The sequence below is a fragment of the Pelodiscus sinensis genome, chromosome 2 (assembly GCF_052426305.1).
Source record: "Pelodiscus sinensis isolate ZL-2025 chromosome 2, ASM5242630v1, whole genome shotgun sequence".
Taxonomy (NCBI): domain Eukaryota; kingdom Metazoa; phylum Chordata; order Testudines; family Trionychidae; genus Pelodiscus; species Pelodiscus sinensis.
In genome coordinates, this window is record NC_143053.1 from 45583398 (window position 1) to 45604671 (window position 21274).

The following is a 21274-nucleotide window of genomic DNA, read 5'->3' on the forward strand; positions in this document are numbered from 1 at the left end:
TCACAACAATCAGACCTTAACTTCAGATTCTCACACTAGGAATCCGAGTGACTTCTAGAGCATGAAGAAGGTTTGCAGATTAAAAGGGGAGCAAAGAAAATCTCCTTATTCTTAATCTTGATGCAAGAACACCACTTCTCAAAGAAAGTTTTAACAAGGCTTTAACCCTGACCACAGAAATGTCAGCATACTGATAAATACAACTTGTAGTGAAAACATAAATAGAACCCGAGGGTGTGGATAGGTTATCAAGAATTGAATGGAAGGTAAATGTGTTTCAATCATTCAGCCAGACATCACCCTCTGTGACTCATTTCCCTAGGGGGCACATGGGAGAGCTACCCCTCTGAAATTTATCTCATCTGCACCAAACCACCTGCCTCATATTGAGGAAGCAGCGGCCTTCTCCCCTCCTCCTCCCCCCCCCCCCCAAAAAAAAAGAAAAGAAAAGAAAAGAAAAGAAAAAGTAAGCAAAACTTCTGAGCCAGCCAGGGAAACAGGAGGAGAAGACCAACTGCTCATGGGGGTGCAATTTAAAGGCCTCCCCCCAACAACTCAAGTGTCATACCCCCCTCTCAAGCCAGTAGCTCAGCCCTCCTCAGTTCCCCTATGGGGCTATTAGGGGGAAAGGGAAAAAGGGGTGGGTGGGTGGACCCACACCTACTCCACACTAGCACACACCCAGATAGTAGGGTTGCTCCAAATCCCAGCCAGACAGCACCTAGAGGGAAGCTGCACACACAGAAACAATTCTTCAATCCCCACCAAACTCAGCTGCCCACCCCAAGTGGCCCACCCTCTCATCACAGGGCTTCTTCGGAGGGGGCGGGAGCCAGGGCAGAAGAAGGGGGCTGCCCTGGGCACCCACCCTGCTGCTGCTCCCACCTGAGCAGAGGATTTACCTGAGACAGTAAGTGCTTCTGTCGTCCCTGAACTTGGCTTAGGTGGCTGCTGGGTTTCCCTCCTATTTAGCTAGCTGGCTCCATGTAAGGTCACGAGTCTATTCATATGCCCCCCCCCCCCAGCATATCCCCCTTGGGCAGCCACCCTGGTCCCTCAGGTCTCAGGCTTGCAGTGCCTGCAGAGATACTGTTTTTGAATGAAAAGTTGTTGAGGCAGCTAAGGCTTCTTTGTTGGCAGGGTCATTGTGCTTGTTAATTGATTATTTTTTGGATGACTGGGTGCTTGCACATACAGATGTGCTTTAGCAAATCAGAATGATTAAAGTAGTGAGTAACTACGTATTCCTAGAAATTGTAGTGGAGTAAAAAGTACGATATTTTCTAAAAAACCTACTTGAGCAAAAGTCAAAAATTAATTACTTTGAGTAAAGTACAAATACCAAAAAAAAAATGTACTTGAGTAGTGTAACCAAGTATTTCTACTTAGTTACTCTCAACATCTGGGCAACCCATTTTCCCACCTTTCTTGACAGAAGCTGGTGACCAGAAGGCTGACTGCTATCTTGAAGAGGAAAACAAAATGGAGGACAAAAAAAAACCAAACAAAAAAAACACCACACCCTGGCACCTCTCCCCCAACAACCTAGTTCACAAATCAAGTTAAAAGTTACCAACAATCAAAGCCATGTTTAAACACAGGCAAGCAGCAATGCACAATGTAAAACCTGAACTAGTTTGAAATGGGGCAGTCCCAACTCATCCTCCAAAATTTTCAAATACAAATAAGTTGGATCCTTCATTGATTTGCCTATTATGACAAAGACAGTATACTACTCATGCGGATTGTAAGCCTCATGGATAGGGAGATGGGATTTTCAAATGCAAACATAGTGGCAATGGCATTCAGTATACAACATACTGACCAACTCAATGACTTACTACTGCAAAATGTGGATGGTGTGTATATGAGCATCCAGGCAAATTAAAGAACTATGAATCAGATTTATAGCCATTCACAGTGTATTAAATGAGAATAAAAACAAAATCAGATTCTTCCTTTCAGACTGGACACACTTCTCCCTGACAATGGCCTTCTCTCAGACAAGAAGGGCTGAACACCAAGGGGGGATTTGCGATTATTTATTGGTTCAAGGCAGGAACTTTTGTTAAAGGGGAATGTTACCGCAAACTGCAAGCCTCTGGCAGGCACAGAATTTCCACCTCTATGGCTTGGCTGAACACCATTCTTTTCAGTACCAGAGAACATTACTACAGGTCAGCACATAACACTTTTTGTTCCAGAAGTACGTAGGTTAGCTCTGCAGCACTTTCAGTTCTTGCCAGTCAAAAGAGGTCCTGTGTGTTTATTGTGTTGCTGCTAACACACCTGGGCAGCATATGCTTGATCTTAATATACCACACAAAGTCACTGCTTACTGCAAGTTATGTAGACATTAAAAATAAATTGGAATTAGAAGTTTTATGAATCATATGCAACATTTTACATTTGAGATGTGAACTTGTGTGAAGCTTGTGAGGACAAGAGATGAATTAGACAGCAATGTTCTTGCAGATAACATGTTAGTCTGTTGACTTCCTTTGAGTGAAATGGGAACAGGCGCAGGTCTGGAATCATGAGATTTACCACTGCTAGCTATTTGAGTGAAGAGGCAAAGTTAAAATCTAAATACAGGAATATGAAACTTTGGTAGTCTTAGTGTTCTTTAGGGAAGGAACAAAACTATCTGGAAGGATAATGTTCCAAAAAGGATGAAGCCACACTATTCTCAGTGATGGCAGATGACAGAATGGATCTCAAAATGCAGTGGGGGAGGACAAGGTTGAATATTAGGAAAAATTATTTCACTAGGAGGGTGATGGAGCTCTGGAATGGGTTACCTAGGCAGGTGGCAGAATGCCATCCTTAGAGATTTTAAGGTAAGGCTTGACAAAGCTCTCTCTGACTGGGGATGATTTAGTTGGGGTTGGTCCTGCTTTGAGCAGGGCATTGGACTAGATCTCCTGAGGTCTCTTCCAACTCTAATCTTTATGATTTTATGCAAACAGCTTACAACAGAAATGAACATTAGCACATCTTTGCACACTCCTGTAGGGTTTTTCCTTTTTTATCAATCTCACTATGATGGTGAGTGAGCAGCCATTTTAAACAGTTGCGCTTAAATGAAATATGTTTAAATGCAATAATTATGATTATTTAAAATGGGAAAATCTTCTCTTTTTACGTATAAACAAAATATGTACATATTTAACTTTCTACTTGCTCTGCAAAATGACTAGTTTCAACCTTACAATGTGACCACAGTGACATCTCGTTCTCTCACTTTCCAGACTTTATGTATAGAACCCTGCAAATCCACAGATATCTGCTTTATAACCATGGGTATCCACTTCTGCGGATGTGCATACAGACAACCACAGCTCATTTTTGTGGATATGGATGCGGATACAAATTTTGTATCTAGAATCCTGCAAATTTGTGGCTATCCATTTTATAACCATGGTATCTACATCCACGAACATCAATGCAGATATCTCCGGCACATTTTTGTGGATACAGATGCAGATACAAATTTTGTATCCACACAGGGATCTATTGATAAAAATTCAATAAAGACCAAAGCAATACAGATATAAAGTAACCTTTCAGAAACAGGAACTCTTACTAGTAAGGAAACATTTACATGGCTTTATATTGATATGACAAATTTAAAGATGCAGTCTTAGAAGCAGATGATATATCTGGGTAAGGCTGAAGGCCCATCTGTTTATTGTCTTTCAACTTTTGTATTATAATTTTAGCAAACTCCTCTCCTTGGCTGTCAGTAGTATCGAGTAGTTGTCGGACTTTTGATGTCCTTGTAGGTTTGGTGCTGATAAGTTCATAATCTTCTTTCATGATTAAATCCCTTGATAGGAGGGCATCCAGAGACTGGTTCAGACAAGCTTCAGTCATCTGGCTGACAATGTCTTCTCTCCTACTTTGGATCCACTGGTGAGCTACATCCTGTTGCATGGATTCCAAAGCAAAACCTAAAAATTAAAGAAAGATTCAGAAACCTACTATCACAGTTATAGGGAATTTATAGGACAATAAAATGAAGAATGAGTTGAGAAAGAACAGCTCAAAAACTGCACTTGTGGTTAAATGATGGTCTTGTAATACTCTGCCAAAATGCTGCTATATATCCCAGATTAAAACTTCATTAAATGTATCAATGGTTGATTAAATTATTTCTCTTTAGTAGTTCTAATGCTAGGTCTTCATTTGTTAAGGGAAGGAAAAGTAACAAATACAACTTCCTAAAATGCCACCATTACTTTAAAACAGAAACTCCAGTCTTTCAACCATCCCTACCACTAATGCCTTCCTCCCACACAAATTTACCTACTCCTGAATCAGGGACAGGGATGGATACAACATTCTGTAATATGCCTTTTTTTTCCTATTTAAATAAGTCATTCCTCTGAGCTTTTCAGGCTTGCCCTATTATCCCTTCCTTATGTGCACCTTAAACTCAAAGATGCCTTTTCATACAAGTGACACAGCTATATTAAGATCAAAACTATCATGATATAGAGAGAAGAATGATAATGGGTTAAGACACTAGACTAGAACACAAGACCATATTTCAAATACTAACTCTACCACAAACTGTTTTCGTAATGTTGGGCAAGACAATTTCTCAGTGCAATACCTCAGTAGCAGAATGGGAATAAAACACTTCTTTTCTCCTGCTCCATGGCTATGTCTAGACTGCTTTCCTCTTCCAAAAGAGGAAATGCAAATGAAATACTGATATGCAAAACTTGTGCTTCATTTGCATATCTTCTGATCCCTTTTTCAGAAGTTTTCTTTTTTTTAAAGCTGTCTAGATGGGTTTTTTTGCACAAACCCCCCTTTTTAAAAAAGAACCCTGTAAACCTAATGTTTTGAGAAGTAAGGGTTCTTTCGAAAAAGGGTTTTTTTGTGGGAAAAATCCCATCTGGACTGCTTTTTTTTTTTTTTTTCCAAAAAGACCTCGTCTGAAAAATGGTTCAGAAGAAGATATGTAAATGAAGTGTGAGATTTGCATATCAGCACTTCATTTGCATTTCCTCTTTTGGAAGAGGAAAGCAGTTTAGACATAGGCTAAAATAAAAATCGGAGAAAGGCAGGGTTACCTATACCTTGGGCATCTTTAGTAAGTGTTTGTAAGTGTACCATTCTCCATTATAATACCCTTTTAACAAATACAGCACCGAAGCAGAACTATCATACACACTTCAGTAACACTGTATGTGCTATCTTCCTTATCCTAGACTATAAACTCTTCATTTCTGTGTTAGTGCTTAAATAACAATTGGCCTAGTCTTCCTTTCAAACACACACAAATTACTGGCAGTTGCACATATACCAAGATTCTGAATAAATCTCACAGCAGACATCTCACTGACCATTCATTGTTTCCCTCTAATACTATTGGAACTTAAAACTCCATTAGTTTGTGTTGTACCTGAGATAAGTGCGGATGACTGAAACATGCGTGTTGTAGGATTTGATGTATCTGAGCGATCTGCACCAGATGAGGATGGGTAACTGCGGTAGGGCACATACAAGTTAGCACTCTGGGCTGGAGAGATATTTTCATCCATGCTAACAAGGGAGCACGGTCCTTCAGAACTGCTGTCTTTACCTTAAATAAAAGGAAACAAATCATATTACTTTTGGGTTCAGACAAGAAACAAAAATGTTTTAGAAATGTACAGCACTTTTAGAAAAAAAAACAAATTAATTGCACGTCTTTCATGTCTGTTTGCTACAAACAACGTTTAGATTTTTCATGAAGTTGAGGTTCACGGCACTTTTACGTTTTTTTCTTATTTTCTCTCAGATCTGAAGGGTTTTTTAATTTTTGGTCAAGCATGCTTGAGAAAACCAGGTTTGTCAGAGTTTCAACTTTAAAAAGCCTTATGCAGCAGGAAATTCTACAGTGGCTGGGCCAGCCAGACTTTCAAATTTCATATTGCCCAATTATTTCTTCTTATCAGATTTATTTTAGTGCCTTTTATTTATTTTAGCACAAGAAGTGTGGTGGTGCTAAACCCTTCTAAAATAGACTCAATTAGAACAGTAGCATTTAGAAGACTAATAGCAATCTTTATTTTATGGAAAGAGTTTCTTTCTTATCTGTTCTACTAGTTATCTCTTGTGCTGATGCAGCATATAACTTCATAAAAATTTCAGATGAAATCTCTTTATCTAATTTATGTGACAATAGAGGTTTGAATACTGTGTATAACAATTCATGAATAGACAATTCATTTAACTGCAGAACTGCCTGAATATAAGAATAAACGACATTGTGAAAGAGATGCAGCAGTATGGTAACAGGTTTATCTTGATACAGTGCCTGATAGACAATAAAATCATAGAATTTATCTGGACACATTAGCTAGGGTAAGCCTAAAACTGTACATCACTTAAAGTACCTTTTAGGATAAGTTTGTACCCAGACACAGAAACAAAACCCAATACAACAGGTATGTTTCTATATTTTTTTTTTTACAGAAGCGTAATTCCAAAAGAAACAGTTTTTAACAAAAACATTCCCAGCAGTGTTTGCATTTTATTATATGTACTACTGCAGTGCTTAGGAACTCTAATTATGGACAAGGGTTCCTTTTCCTAGGCACTGTACAAACAAAACAGAACCCAAATGTCTGCAACATTGTGCCAGGGCATGAAAACCTGCAGGATGAAATTGGTGATATACAAAAGGTTAAAACACAGCCTGTTTTGATTATTCAATCAGGGGAATCCAGTAAAACTGCTGAATGTTTTATATTCAACACTTAAAAAAATAACCAACACATTGTGATGAATCACTTGCTCAAGGCAGCCAAGGGCTAATAACATCCTTCTGCTGTGCTGCCTAAAATGGATCAGCCAGCATTTGAGGGTAGTTGGTGAACAGTCATTTTTAATTTTTTGTGTGTTTACAAAATATATTTGATTGTCACCCCCTTCCACCTGTACAAATTTCTTTTCATCTTAGATTGTTAGATTTTCAGGCTTGATACTGTTCCTACTTCTGTTTGTGTTAGTAGGAAACACAGGAAGACCCTGATCCAGATAGCACCTTTGGGCAATATCAGAATACAAAATAAATTTAAAAAAACAACTCGTCTTGTGTGACCTTTCACAAAGAAAGGATCAGAGTTACTTGAGAGATTTCATATATACCCCCTCGAGAACAAAGACAGGACATCAATACCTCACTCAGCTGTGTGAAAGAACTAACAGAGGCAAAAGAATCTTTACGGGCATTCAGTCTGCATAACACTGCTAGATGAAGATCATTGGCTAATGACATCAGCAGAGCTTCTGTCCTATATACTGAAGTCTGAAAGAAAACTCTAGATACCACCACCAACATTCTCTTCAATGGGAGACTGGGAACATAACAGTTCACAGTCAATGTCAAGGTAACATTCACATTCATCCTTCATACTCAGCCTAATTTTTCCCTTGTTCATTTCACCATACAGTTCTAAGCCAATCTAAACAATTCTCCTTTTCTTTTGTTTCTATTCTGAAAATATTCATAAATGGACTGTCATGGTTCAGTGTGGCCCATAGCCTAGCAGTTACTCCTCTCCTTGTCAGTACTCTGGCCATGAACGTGCAATTACTTGTCCCAATGATGTAATGAAGCTAGAGTGACTGATTCCAGCTATGGAGGCATACTTAAGTTGAGCTGGGAACTCAGAGCAGGGTGAGTACTCTTGTGTAAATGCAGTGTCACAACTAGAGTATAAAGTTGCAGTTCAACATTAACTGAATATTATGAATCATTACTGTGCAGCAAGGTTACATACCTGTTGAGAGGATATTATACTCTGGAGCAGACTTGAGTCTTGATAGTTCAGGAGGCATGCTGCGGAGGGGGAGTACACCACTTTGTAGGAAGGGAGCACATGTTTCCTGAAAAAGTCATTCATACAGTGAAGACTACATTTTTGGAATGATTTAGTTAATTCTAAAGTGCTTTCATATCATTGTCTTTTCCTTGTTATTAAGATGCTCAAGTTACTTCACAATTGAAATACAGGAAGACATTAAAAATAAATTAAAACAATGCAAATGTTCTTTCACCTTCCGACCAAGATTTTATGTGCAATTTTAATTATTAATAGTAAGAAAGAACAGCAGCAGCACTAAGGGACGCAATCATTTAAAAATTAAGTACTTTGCATGAGCAACATCAGTAGGAGAGGGGAATGGAATCCTCTTTTCCAACCCAGAAAACACCCACTGTGTCACAAATAACAGGCTGTTGCAGCATCTGCGGTCTGCTACGCTCTCTTTACAGGTATGTGTGTGCTCATGTACTAGGGATATAAAGGCTTAACTGGTAAACATCTCCTTTACCAGGTAATGCTTAACAGATAAGTGGTTAACCAGCAGCCTGGCTGAGCTGGAACTGTCCTCTGCCTGGGTGTGGAGGGGTTAGAAGGGCCACTCCAGCCCAGCTGAGCCCAATGCACCGCACTGCGGGGCCACTCCAGCCCAACTGGATCCTCTGCCTGTGGGATCCTGGATAACCAGTTAAACTTAACATTTAACCAGTTAACTTTTTAAATGGGATCTTGCATCCCTACCATGTACTCAGTGATCATGGCTTCCAGTTCCCTTGGTCTGCACACAACTAATCTTATCCACGTTATGTAAATGAGGAAAAGCACTATACTTTGATGTGCAGAAGATGGAAATGTATTTCCCTTCTGCTGTGTGCCCACTGATTCTGCTACAGTCCAGCAGCCTCAGGACCGGACTGGTCCCAATGAGGGAGTTTGCTGAACCAGGGGAAGTCAATTCCGCCCTCCTGCTGCCAGACTCTGGGCTCTCTCAGGGTCCGTCAGCAGACCCAAAAGAGGGGGCATGGAGGCATCATTTGAGCTCCCTGCTTCAGGTGCCAAAATGTTATGGGCTGGCCCTGTAGACCAGAGAGGTTTAACCTGTCATACCATTGCATTTTATGCTTTCCATGTTTGTGTAGCTGCAGAAGAGAAGTGTGGGAAAAGTTTTCCCTGTACTAAATTAAAAACCATTTCAAAAATATTTTTGTTACCCAAATGCATTAGGGATGGAGCTTGAACTCAAAATTCAAAAGAAAAAGATTTACCTCCTGTGGACTAAGATTCAGAGGTATATTTACAGATGTCAGCTCCACATCAGCTATCTTGTGACTTACGCGAATAGATTGTGATTCATACTGTGACTGAAAGAAACATTCATATTCTTATTAGTTATACATTATAAATCTATGAGGCCAGGATAGAATGCACTCAATTCTTATGTTAGTTACATTGTGACAAGCACAAGTTGCCATTTCAATGAAATTTCATATTGCATTGTAATAAAAGTTACTTACCTTATCTCTCTTCAGCAGAATTACTGCTTCAAACATTGATATCTCATCAAATGTTCTCAGCACTGGTTCAAGATCTATTAAGCATTCTAAACGAGAAAAGGATATTCAGTTCAACATTAACAGTAATTACAATTTCAATTTGTTTGAGCTATTTATCTTACCTTTATGAAAATGTTTCCTCCACCAACACATAATAATTAGAGCATTAGGGTGATAAATGAACACTTCTTGCATTCAATTAAATAAATAGTTGATTTTTAAAATTTCTACATTACTGTGTTAGTTATAGAAATGTCTACTTTAAACTCAGATACAAAAAGTGATCTAAGCAAACTGGAGTCTGATACACGCCACAACTTCAACTACCTTCTTAAAACGTATTGCATAATTTTGTTTAAATATGTGGAATCATATCAGTGACTTTGCTGTACTAATGAATAGCTGATAATGTGGCTCTTTGTCTTTTCTATTTTATTCTCTACTTTTTTTGTGATACTTGTTGAAAACTTGCAATTATTTCCCCCTCTAATTATGGTGTCTTTTTCTTTCTCCCCTGGCTTTTCTAGTAGAGACAAAATTTTCATTTTTAAACATTTCCTTCTTTCCAGGAGCTGACTGCTTCTGAACTGTCACTAGAGGGAGTAAAAACAACATGTCTGGTATAAGCCTAACATTATGTAAACAATAGCTGCTTTACAACAAAATAACCCTCCTTCCCCTTTGCAATAGTATGATGAACTCTTTAATCTAAAGCAACTAAGATATTTCGAATTTGGAGATACTCCTCATCAAAAGCTTCAAGTTGGGTCAAATTTTGAGCTTAGACTACTATATCCTTTTAGGGGAAGTATTCATAACACATGTCAATACTCAGAGTCTTTTTGACAGCATGTAATTATAAACATTTCCAATTACAGAATATCAGTTGAGAAAAGTATTTTACAGAAAGCTTGCAAATGAGCCACAGAATCATTTAAAGTTGAAATCATGAAGATAAGCTATTTCTGATTATGCAAATTATGTTTTAAGACAGGAGTTTGTAGAAACAAAGGAATATGTTATTTCATGCACATTAATAATTCCTATGAACAACAGCGAGCCTGACAAGGATGGACTCAGAGGAAAACCTACTTGAATGAATGAAAAATACACCCCTATGTAGTACTGGTAGATTATGAGCAAAACTGCTTCTCATTTTTCTTTCTTTCACATTAAAAAGCATTTGCCAGAAACTGAGCAAGATATTCTAAAAATGATGAAGATGTAGTCAGAGGGAATACAGTCCTGTTCACTCAAAAAATGACACATTAGTGATTCTCCTAATATACTATCCACGAGTATCATAAAAATATAGAGGAAGCAAAAAAACAAAAACAAAACTCTTTTACCTCTTACATGGATCACTGCAAAATCAAGGGAAGTAAAATGGGTAGAAAATTCTGTTTCTACCATAAGAAAGTGGAAAAAGCTTTCCCTTTAAATAAAATAACCTATTTGCTTACTTTTACTAAAAAAGCAAAAAAATGTTTATTGTTATGTCACATAAAATACATACTATTTGATTATGTAACCTAGATAAGTATATATAAGATATAACAAACTAAAGGGTCCTAGGAGTTCTAACATTGTGCTAACACTCCAAACTACAACTGAGCTCAGGGCTACTCAACACGTGGCCCACAGGCAGCATGTGGCCCATGGTCTGTTTGTTTGCACCTGTGGTATTGTTTGGGTTCACGGTGTGGTTTGGGTTGATATGTGTTTTAGTGGTTAAATTCCTGGACTGTTGTGACACCATAACAAAAAAATAGTCAATATAATGGTCTTCTGTTGATATGCATTTTAGAAATTAAATTCCTGGACTGTCATTGCTCATTAAAAGTGCCGTCATATGGGTGGAAATCAGGTAAATGTTGCATTTTATTAATATCAGCAGAACTGACTTAAAGTGAGCCTGTGTGTTATGTAGTCTTGTCTTAATTTTTGTATTCATGCCTGTCAGTGTGAAAGAAGCTATTTGCCTGGTGAATGTGAGGGAGAATGGAGGAGGAAAGGAGGGAGGATGGAGTGAGCAGAGAAGGGGCACAAAGAAGGCAGGGCAAGGATATTTGGTTTGAGGTAGATCTTGGATTGCACTTAAATTCAAAAAGTGATTTCATGCTTAAAAAGGTTGGAGACCCCTGCTCTAAGAGCGCATCCTGCATGTCCCATCCCCACTTTTCCTTTCCAGCGCTTCCCAAGCACTGAGAGTCAGCTTCTTGCGGTGCTCTGAAAGTACTGGGAGGGTGGGGAAGGAGTAAATCCTTGGGGCCATCAGTGGGCGAAAGGTGCAGAAGGGGGCAGGAAGATGAGAAGGCGATAGGCAGGAAGAGTGGGGAGCGTGGCTGCCAGTGGGTGCTCCATACACAGTATTTTTCCCCAGGGATTCTCCAATACCAGAAAGTCCATGGAGTTGGTGCCTATGACTGACATTCAATTTCAAAACATCCACCAATATTAAAAGACAATTAAAACACCTGTCCATGATCTGAACAAAAGGACTGTACCAGTAAATCTCAATGCTAGACTGAGTTACCCATTATACCAACCACTAGTATGCAGTGTATGTGGGGATTAAAGACCTAAGCATGTCTTATTTTTCTCTCCTGCCAGCTTCACTGAAGGAACTGAAATTGTCAAAACTGCCTACTTTTTGAGCTCTTTGGAAAGCACTTTGCAGCTCAAAAGAGCAGAACTAGTAACATTTTAGAGAACTGAAGCTATTGTTCAACCCAACTACCCTAGAAATTGTTAAATTTGCTGAAAACCTCAGTTTAGAAGGTAAAAGTTAAGTGTTTCATATCGGGGGCATTTTAAACTAGAAATCACTTTTTAAAGAAAACTGCAGCTTCAGGCCTGTAAATGGTCATCGAGCTTCTAAAATACAGAATTTTCTACTCCAACACAAATTACTGTCTTCATTTTGCAATACCAACTGGGAGGGAAGAAGAAAATTATCAAGGTCTTTACATTTTGAAAAGTTAAGATTGCTACTTTTCCAAAATAATCTACTATCCCTCTTGGACATTTAGAATCAAATTTTCCAAAGGTAAGAGTTAAAACTGTGCCCAAACATTCACATTCACAAAATGGATAGTTAGTCAATACCAGTACATTGGGTAATTACACAATGTGGCTGTCATTAATGTTAGGAATGGGCCAAAACTTTAATAACAAAAACACCGTGGTAGGCTCAGATGATAATGGACTGTTGTGAAGCCAAAACAAAAAAGATAATGGAGAAAATGGAACCCAGGTATAGCTCCCCCTTTTTTTGTAAGATAGAAGACTGACAAACAAGGCTTTGAAAAATCAGAACCAAACTCCTCCTCCTTCCTGTGTCCATCTCCTATATAGATTTCAATGTCATATTTGCCTTCTGAATTCAATGTTCCAGATTACAGGACTCACTGTAAAAGAGCTAAAAGCATGAAGATAGAATTTCGTAATAAAACCTGACAGAATTAAAGGTGAGAAGCCTAGAAGATATTTATAACGAGCAAGGAACCTTGTCATTAGGATAAACATTTTAAATCTGTCAAATGTCACTTTAAGTCTTAAATATAGAATTAGTTTCCTATCATCATTGCAACTGGTTTTAAGGCTTGGTCTAGTAAACACTGCAATATTGCTGAAAGCATAGTTTCCTACATTTCTCCAAACAATATTAATCTTTTAGGCTCACTTAAGCTTAAACTCAGCTCTCTGCCTAAACATGATTTGGAGGGAGGAGGGAGTATAAACAAAATGAATGAAGGAGGAGGGTGAAACCTTGAAAGCATTGTTTCCAGAATTAAATGTAATGCATCTACCCATACATTTTTCAACATAGCTGTAGCAATAAACTGATGGTCTGGGAGTTGGCACTATTGTCTTACATGAACTGAAACAAACTGAGGAAGCAGGTTTTCCCCATGAAAGCTCATGACACTACAGGCAGTCCCCGGGTTACGTACAAGATAGGGACTGTAGGTTTGTTCTTAAGTTGAATTTGTACGTAAGTTGGAACTGGCGTCCAGATTCAGCCGCTACTGAAACTGACCAGCGGCTGACTACAGGAAGCCCGAGGCAGAGTTTCTCTGCCCCGGGGTTCCTGGAATCAGCTGCTGATCAGTTTCAACAGCAGCTGAATCTGGACGCCTGGGACAGAGCAGCTGGGGCGCTGCTGGGTAGATCCCCGCAGCGCCGCACCTCGGTGCTGCGGGGACCAACCCGGCAGCACCCCAGCTGCTCTACCCCAGGTGTCCCCAAGTCAGCTACTGCTGAAACTGATCAGCGGCTGATTCCAGGAAGCCCAGGGCAGAGCAACTCTGCCTTGGCCTTCCTGTAGTCAGCTGCTGGTCAGTTTCAGCAGCGGCTGACTTGGGGACGCCTGTGGCAGAGCAGCTGGGATGCTGCCGGGTTGGTCCAATAGCGCCAAGGAGCGGCGCTGCGGGACCAACCGGCAGCGCCCCAGCTGCTCTACCACAGGCGTCCGTGAGAAAAGCCTGGTCTGCTGGGGGGGGGGGGGGCGGGGGCGCACTAGCTGCGCCTCCCCCCAGCAGACCAGAGAGACGCAGGCGGCGAGACCGAGATGCGCCGCGATCCCGCCGTCCGGGTCCTCGCCGGCTTTGCTCCACGTCTCTCTGGTCTGCTGGGGGACCCCCCCCCCAGCAGACCAGGGAGACGCGGAGCAAAGCTGCGGAGGACCCGGGCGGCGGTCCCGCGGCGCGTCTGGGCGGTCCCGCCGCCCGTGTCCTCCGGGGCGAGAAAAGCCCCGTTCGTAAGTAGGATCCGTGTAACCCGGGGACTGCGTGTGTGTGTGTGTGTATATAAAAAATTATTTGTTAGTCTCAAAGATGCTACAGAATTTCTAGGTTGTTTTTTTTTTTTTAAACAAACTGGCTTACATTTAACAAAAACTAGTCATTTGAAAGTTGTGTACTGAGCCTGCATAACAGACATTTTTAACACTATGGGTGCACTTAAGGACAGAGCTAGCTGCCACTTTCACAGCCATGAGTGGCTGAGAGGGTAGATGAACTAACATGCTGTGGATCTGTGAAGTGTGCTGAAGTGGCTTTTGCAATAGCAGTCCCTCATTCTGGAAAGTGGACAGGTTTTTCACATGGCTTCCCCTGAAAACTGGTATTTTCAAGGAACGCACATTTATTTACGAAAGGTTAAAAGTCTGTTCATGAAATGTAAAAAGCTGTTTAGGTTTTGAGTCAAGAAGAATCTATAATCCAGGGCTAGGGTTTCCGGCTCAGTCACACTGGATGCCATTGCTGCAAATGTTGTCTGGTCCAGGAAAGTTGGCAATCCTATCTAGGGCTCACTCTTAGTTCAACAAGCAAAACACAATTGCTTACAATTTCCACTAGCTTCATTTTATCTCTTCTCCTCTAAGTATTATCTATTTACAGTCTAATCTACTTACAAAACAGTAAATGAAGTGCAAACAAATAAATTGTGCTAAGTTTGCATAATTAATTACAAAAGGACAGGAAATACAAAATGTAAACAACCAAGAAATACAAAATGTAAACAACCAACCACAATATAAATCTGGCTGCATATACACGTCCCATTTTTCTATTACTGTTTATTAGCATGAAAAGCTTAATATCACTGTATATGTTAAATATAAACTGTAAACTATATAGGATTCTTGACAAGACTGAGTTTTGGATGCAGCTTTTTACATTTCCTTTTTGTCACTGAAAATATGGAATTTCAACATTGTACTAACACACAAGTATTTTGGGGGGTATGGTTTCCCACTTAATCTATGCAAAGCAAGTACACTCACTTGAAAAAGAAGGTCTTTCATCTGGATTTTGTGCCCATCCACTTGTCATTAATGTTACAATTAGTACTCGGTGGGGCATGTCCATTGATAAAGTTTCTTCACTAATGTCTGGTCGCTTTCCTTGTGACACACTATACATAATCTGCAAGGGGTTTATAACTTCTGTCAAAATAGATATCAGTCAATTATTAGAAATATATGTTTACTATAATATTTAGGGATGTTCTAATTCTGCCAAAATAACTGAATAATTTTTACAGTGTCAACAAAAATATTGGAAAATTTTAAAAAAACAACAAATAATCTTGTAGCACCTTAGGGTATGTCTACACTACCCTCCTAGTTCGAACTAGGAGGGTAATGTATGCATACCGCACTTGCTAATGAAGCCCGGGATTTGAATTTCCCGGGCTTCATTAGCATAAGCGGGGAGCCGCCATTTTTAAATCCCCGCTGCTTCGAACCCCGTGCAGCGCGGCTACACGGGGCTCGAACTAGGTAGTTCGGACTAGGGTGCCTATTCCGAACTACCGGTACACCTCGTTTCACGAGGAGTAACGGTAGTTCGGAATAGGAACCTAGTCCGAACTACCTAGTTCGAGCCCCGTGTAGCCGCGCTGCACGGGGTTCGAAGCAGCGGGGATTTAAAAATGGCGGCTCCCCGCTTATGCTAATGAAGCTCAGGAAATTCAAATCCCGGGCTTCATTAGCAAGTGCGGTATGCATACATTACCCCGCTAGTTCGAACTAGCGGGGTAGTGTAGACATACCCTTAGAGACTAACAAAACAGGTAGATGTTATCATGAGCTTTCGTGGGCATAAAGCTCATCATACCATCTACCTGTTTTGTTAGCCTTTAGGAGTGCGTCTACACAGCAGCGTTATTTCAGAAAAATGGCTTTTATTCTGAAATAACAATGCAAGCATCCACACAACAATTCTGTTATTTTGAAATAAATTCAAAATAACTAATGGCTTATTCTGACTTCTGTAAACCTCATTCCATGAGGAATACCACCTATTCTGAAATAGCTGTTTTGGAATAGCAGTTGCGTGGACACTTCATTGCTGCTATTTTGAAATAACTCTTCCCCAGAGCCATTCAAAGTAATTGCTCTCCAGTGCCTTCTGTGGCTCTCAATCAAGGGAGCATGTCCACATTAGGGGAGCCTGCCTCGGACTAATTTTGAGGCTTCCTATAGATGTGCTATTTCAAAATAAGTTATTTTGGAGTATTTGTTCTCCAACAGCTTATTTTGAAATAAGCGTGCAGTGTAGATGTACCCTAAGGTGCTAAAAGACTATCTGTTGTTTTTTAAGATTTTCCAGTTACAGACTAACTTGGCTACCTCCTGAAGATTTTGAACAAAAATATTGTTCTTACGTTTGGATTTTGTTAAAATACACAATCTGCAAAACAAAAGTAAAATAGAGGCTAATTTAAAAAGTAAGGTCTATACTGTGATTGGATTTGTGATAAGTTGACATAGTAAACACTAAAATTGTGTTTTCAGAATACTATGCATAGGCTTTAGCTAAAAGTAAATAAAGCAATAAAATAATTAAAACTAAATAAAACAGTCTCACCTTCAAAGGGCTGTTTTCTTGACATCACTTCCCACATAATAATGGCATAACTGTTCAAGTAAAAATACGCACTCAGCATCATACAAAACATTGATTTAAAATAATGTGGTGCATAATACCACCTTAAATAGCTGACTATAATGATGGTTTTCATAATATGTATGAAGGGGTACAACAGAGATATTACTAAGTAAGGAACAATATGTATAGCTGACATTATTTATGGTGGCCACATGTGCCTTTGAAAAACTAAAGCTCAGAGGTTATAGGTTTAGGATCTCACTGACTTCATACTAAAAAAAAAAATCAAAATAAAAAGTAAAGAGCTTTTTTCTAACTGCTAGCCCTTTCAACTCATTCTGGGCTCTCACACTCTCTTTCACAGACCTGGTACACACTATAGAATAGCTCCATAAGGCAGCTCACATTGACCTAACCATGTAAGTGTCTACACTGCAATTTTCTTCCCACTGATTTAACACACTGAAGCAACCTGGGGATTGTATTCACTCTGTTTTCTTGTTATGTGGCATGTGATTTCTACTGCCCTGTACTGTTCCGTAGTAACGCCGTGTGTGTGCCTCAGCTTCCTTGGGCACTGAACCAATTCTCGGATGGGGATTGAAGCTTTGGGTGTGACTCTCACTGAGGGGAGGATGCCCCAGGCTACCCCAGCCTTGCTTATACACAATGACCAAGGTTCTCTGTAACCTGAGCCTCGGTGGCGGGGTGCAACTAAGTAACACCTTTTGCTCAAGTAGCTGGACAAAGGAGGCGGCAGGGCTGGGACTGGTTTCTGAGCACAAGTGAGTCTCAGCTGGCTTAGGATACAAGGAGGAGGCCTTGAGTCTGGGCCCCCCTTTCCCCTAGAGATGGATTGTGCTGACTGTATCCTTGTGCACTAATAAAACCTTCTGTTCTACTCTCCGGATGAGTCTCACATCTGGTTGTATCAGAGGCTGCGGCATCGGCCGCTAGGTGGGAGCTGATCTGCAAGGGGAGCCATTTTAAAAATCAGAGGCAGCAGTTCAAGGTGACAGCAGCTCCTGTCCTTGGGGAAAAAGTAGGGGGAGGGGGGCTGAGCTCCCAGACCCAGCACAAGCTGGAATTCAGCTGGGTTTCCTGCCCTCCAGGTTTCTAATACACTTTAAATGCAAAGCCACAGCAGGGTTAGGTCCCAGAGCCAGCATGAGCCAGGACTGAGTTGGGCTCCTGGCAAGCCTGCTAAAAAATTTACTAGGGGAGGAGAGAAGGGCAGGGAATGCATGTAGTCTATAGTATTATCCTATAAGCTTCTGCTTATCGGTTAATCAACTAAACTATTACATCCCTAGTTCATCAGGCCACCATCTGTCCTTAGTTACACCAGTGCAAAGCATTTAAATAGACTGAAGGGGAAACAAGGATAAAAATTTGGTCCTGCAACTGGCACTCAGCTAATAATTCAATTAATTATGGGCAAATCAGTTCTCAAGATATGCATGTGTTACCCATGCAGTGTTAGCAGGAGTGAAAAGTAATTCAATACATACTTTTATCCATAAAATACGCAGTTGGGACACTGAATATAAACTGTGATTGGTTGGGTTAGGTGTCATACATGCCCTATTCACTCTGCAGAGAAATACCTTCAGGAGACCACCTAGAATGACTAAGCCTAAGTGTGTTCATAGATAAATCAATGGCACATTCCCCGCTAATCTCAGTAGAGTAACTGAGGCAAACTGTTACAGGAGTCACAAAGATTCCTCCCTGCCAGGAAGGCCTAACAGCATTCATACAGATGAATGAAGTCAACCACAGCCTGGGAAACCACCAACATCGCTCTGGGATATGACAGAACTAAACATCCTCATTTCTTTCGGTGACATTGTAGCATACATCTTCCTATTCCTTTGGCTCAATCTTCTTTCTCTAACCACATCTCTCTTCCTTCCATTGTATAACTTGATTTGCTTCTGTTCCCTTTTTCAATATGCCATACTTATGTAGCCTTGCTGGTCCCAGGATATTGAAGTGGCTAAGGCTAAAGTTTGTATTCACTAAATACAAATTGAAACAGATTTTTTAGCATAGGTAGTTAGTAATTACACAATCTGTTCCAACTTGTATTTAGCTGTGATGCTCACAGCATCTTTCCCAAAGAAGTACTCTTTAGTTGGAAAGCTTGTCTCTCTCACCAGCAGAGGGTGGGCCAGTAAAAGATATTATCTCAGTCACCCTTTTTTTAGGGCCTGTTTTATTCTCCCGTCATCTCTCTCCCTTCATCCATCTATCTTCTCTCTTCCTTTGGTTTGGGTTCTCTCCCCTCTTTCCAGCCATGTTCTGAATGTCTTCCTCCTCTCTTCTCAATCTCTCCCTCCTTCCTTGTCTCCTCATTCCAAACTTCTTTTTCAGCTTTCTTTCCCCCTACTCTTCCTCTCTCTGTTCTCCTCAAAAATCTCTTTAGGCTTTGCCCATACTAGTAATAAATGCTTTAATATTTCTCTAAAACCATAAGAGGGCCTGCTACAATATGCCATAAGCTCCTGAGTTTTCTCTCTCATTGCGCCCAACCATAGTTGTCAAAAGGTGAGAATCACAGGGATATTCTCTCTCCCTGGACTGTTGATAGAAAGCTAGATACAGGCTGGATCTCCCAAAATTGGAACTCCATTATCCAGCAATACCCGTGGTTTGGCAGAACCACGGGTGTTGCTGGACCAGGGAGTCCTGGCTGGGAGCCCCAGTGGAAAGAGGGCTGGCAGCTCAGAGCCGGGTGGGGCTGGAACTGGCGCTGGAGCCCCGGGAGTGCAGCGTGGGTCGCGGCAAGCCCAGTAACAGGGCTGCGGATGTGGAGGTCATAGCAGCCACAGTAGCGGGGCTGGTGCCAGAGACGCAGCAGCCCCAATAGCGGGGTCGGGGCTGGAGACGCAGCAGCCATGGCAGCCCCAGTAGTGGGGTCAGGGCCAGGGCCAGAGATGCAGCAACACTGACAGCGGAACTAGGGCCAGGGCAGCGTGGATTGCCAGGGCCGGGGCTGTAGTAGCACGGCAGTCCAGCGTGGGACGGAGGAGAAGGGTGGGGCCAGCAGTGGGGAAGGAAGGTGGTCTGGGGAGCTGGTAGCCAGGGACTTCGTCTGGTCCAGCAAATTCTCTTGTTCGGGACCAGTTAGGTCCTGAGGGTGCCGGACCAGAGAGGTCCAACCTGTACTTCCTGTGCACCTCAAAGGGAAAAACTAATTATGGGAGTTAACTCTTTCTCTTCTGGAAGTCCAAACGTTGGTTTGGAAGCTATTAAAGTTTCACTGAAACTGGATTCTCTCTTACCATTGCATCTATATGCCTACAATAAGAGTTCTACAGTGACAGAAATACTAGATATTTTAAAAAATATGAAAATCATGGAATCCATGACTCAAGCAGTAAAAAAATGCAGCCTTAACAGATATGCTAAAAACTAAGCTTGACGCCAACAGATCATCTGCCAACTGTTAACTATCACTTCAACACAACCCCCTCCTTTATCACTTAGATAGGCTTTAAGATGGTACCTTCCGAGTTAGTTTGTTCAGCATCTCTTACACTTTAGAAAGCAACTGCTGATTTTTCTTTAGTAAGTAGCCATTACTCTACATGTGCCTTTTGAAAGCGTACTGGAGTTGTTCTCCTTGGATTTCTAAATGGTGAGGAATTCCTGTATGATCTATACTGTTTTTGCCTACCCTTTCTCCTGAACTTTTAAGTTAGTGTTTCTTTCTCTCCCTCCATGACTGTCGTGCAAATTACACTAATCTTTGGACATTAGCTACAGACTTCACTCAGACTTTAGGTGTGTATAGTTTATCTGAATGCCTGCACCTTTATTTTGCAACCCATTCTTTCTTTTCTCATTCCTGAAAGCATCTTCCTTTTCAACAGGGTAATTCCATTCCTTGCAAGCCTGGTTTGTGGGTTCTTCAGAAAAAATAATACTGGGTTAACTCCAATCAAGCTCTTTTGTCTAGTTATTCTGGTTTTACCCTCAATCTCTGTGCATTATGCTTATCCTAATGTTTGGTAGGGAACAGGCTTTCAAAAAAAATGTACTTTATCCATTTAGTCCCTAAGAATAAACTCCGTTGGCAATTTTCACTCTTCAGTTGTGCAGTGCCCATTGTAGGAGAACAGGCAGTACCTGTATATATCATGCTTTACACTCGCACGAGTTTTCTGACTGGGATTATAGTCTTCAGGGGGCATGTAGATAATAGTCCCTCCCTCTGGCAGAGATTTGTCACCTCGTGATTGTGACGTGGACACCATGCGCCATTTCGATAAACCAAAATCTGCAATCTGGTAAAGAACAAAAATCTGTCATTCTGAAAGAGCAACAGGTACCATCTATCCACTGTAGTTAATGCAATTTGTCAAAAAGAGAACCGAATGAAGAGTTTAAAACCTTTGGTCCCCTTTGAAATAAAAGCAGCTATAATATTCTGCTAGTTACAAAAACCACCAACACTCAGAAAATGTTTCCAAATCAGAGTTTGAATTGTCAC

At 40.7% G+C, this 21274-nt stretch overlaps 1 protein-coding gene across 1 annotated transcript in view; it reads right to left on the reverse strand.

The window, feature by feature from the left end:
* Positions 1–2363: 2363 nt before the first annotated feature.
* RIPK2 (receptor interacting serine/threonine kinase 2) overlaps positions 2364–21274 on the reverse strand; it is a 37678-nt gene continuing 18767 nt past the window's right edge. Inside the window, exons 4-11 of the mRNA XM_006114326.5 lie at positions 20911–21068; positions 16756–16805; positions 15168–15329; positions 9338–9423; positions 9089–9184; positions 7782–7887; positions 5417–5596; positions 2364–3953 (exon numbers count right to left, since the gene is read on the reverse strand). Of these exons, the coding sequence (XP_006114388.3) occupies positions 3601–3953; positions 5417–5596; positions 7782–7887; positions 9089–9184; positions 9338–9423; positions 15168–15329; positions 16756–16805; positions 20911–21068 (1191 nt within the window). The 3' untranslated portion in view covers positions 2364–3600. The remainder of the gene's footprint in view (positions 3954–5416; positions 5597–7781; positions 7888–9088; positions 9185–9337; positions 9424–15167; positions 15330–16755; positions 16806–20910; positions 21069–21274) is intronic.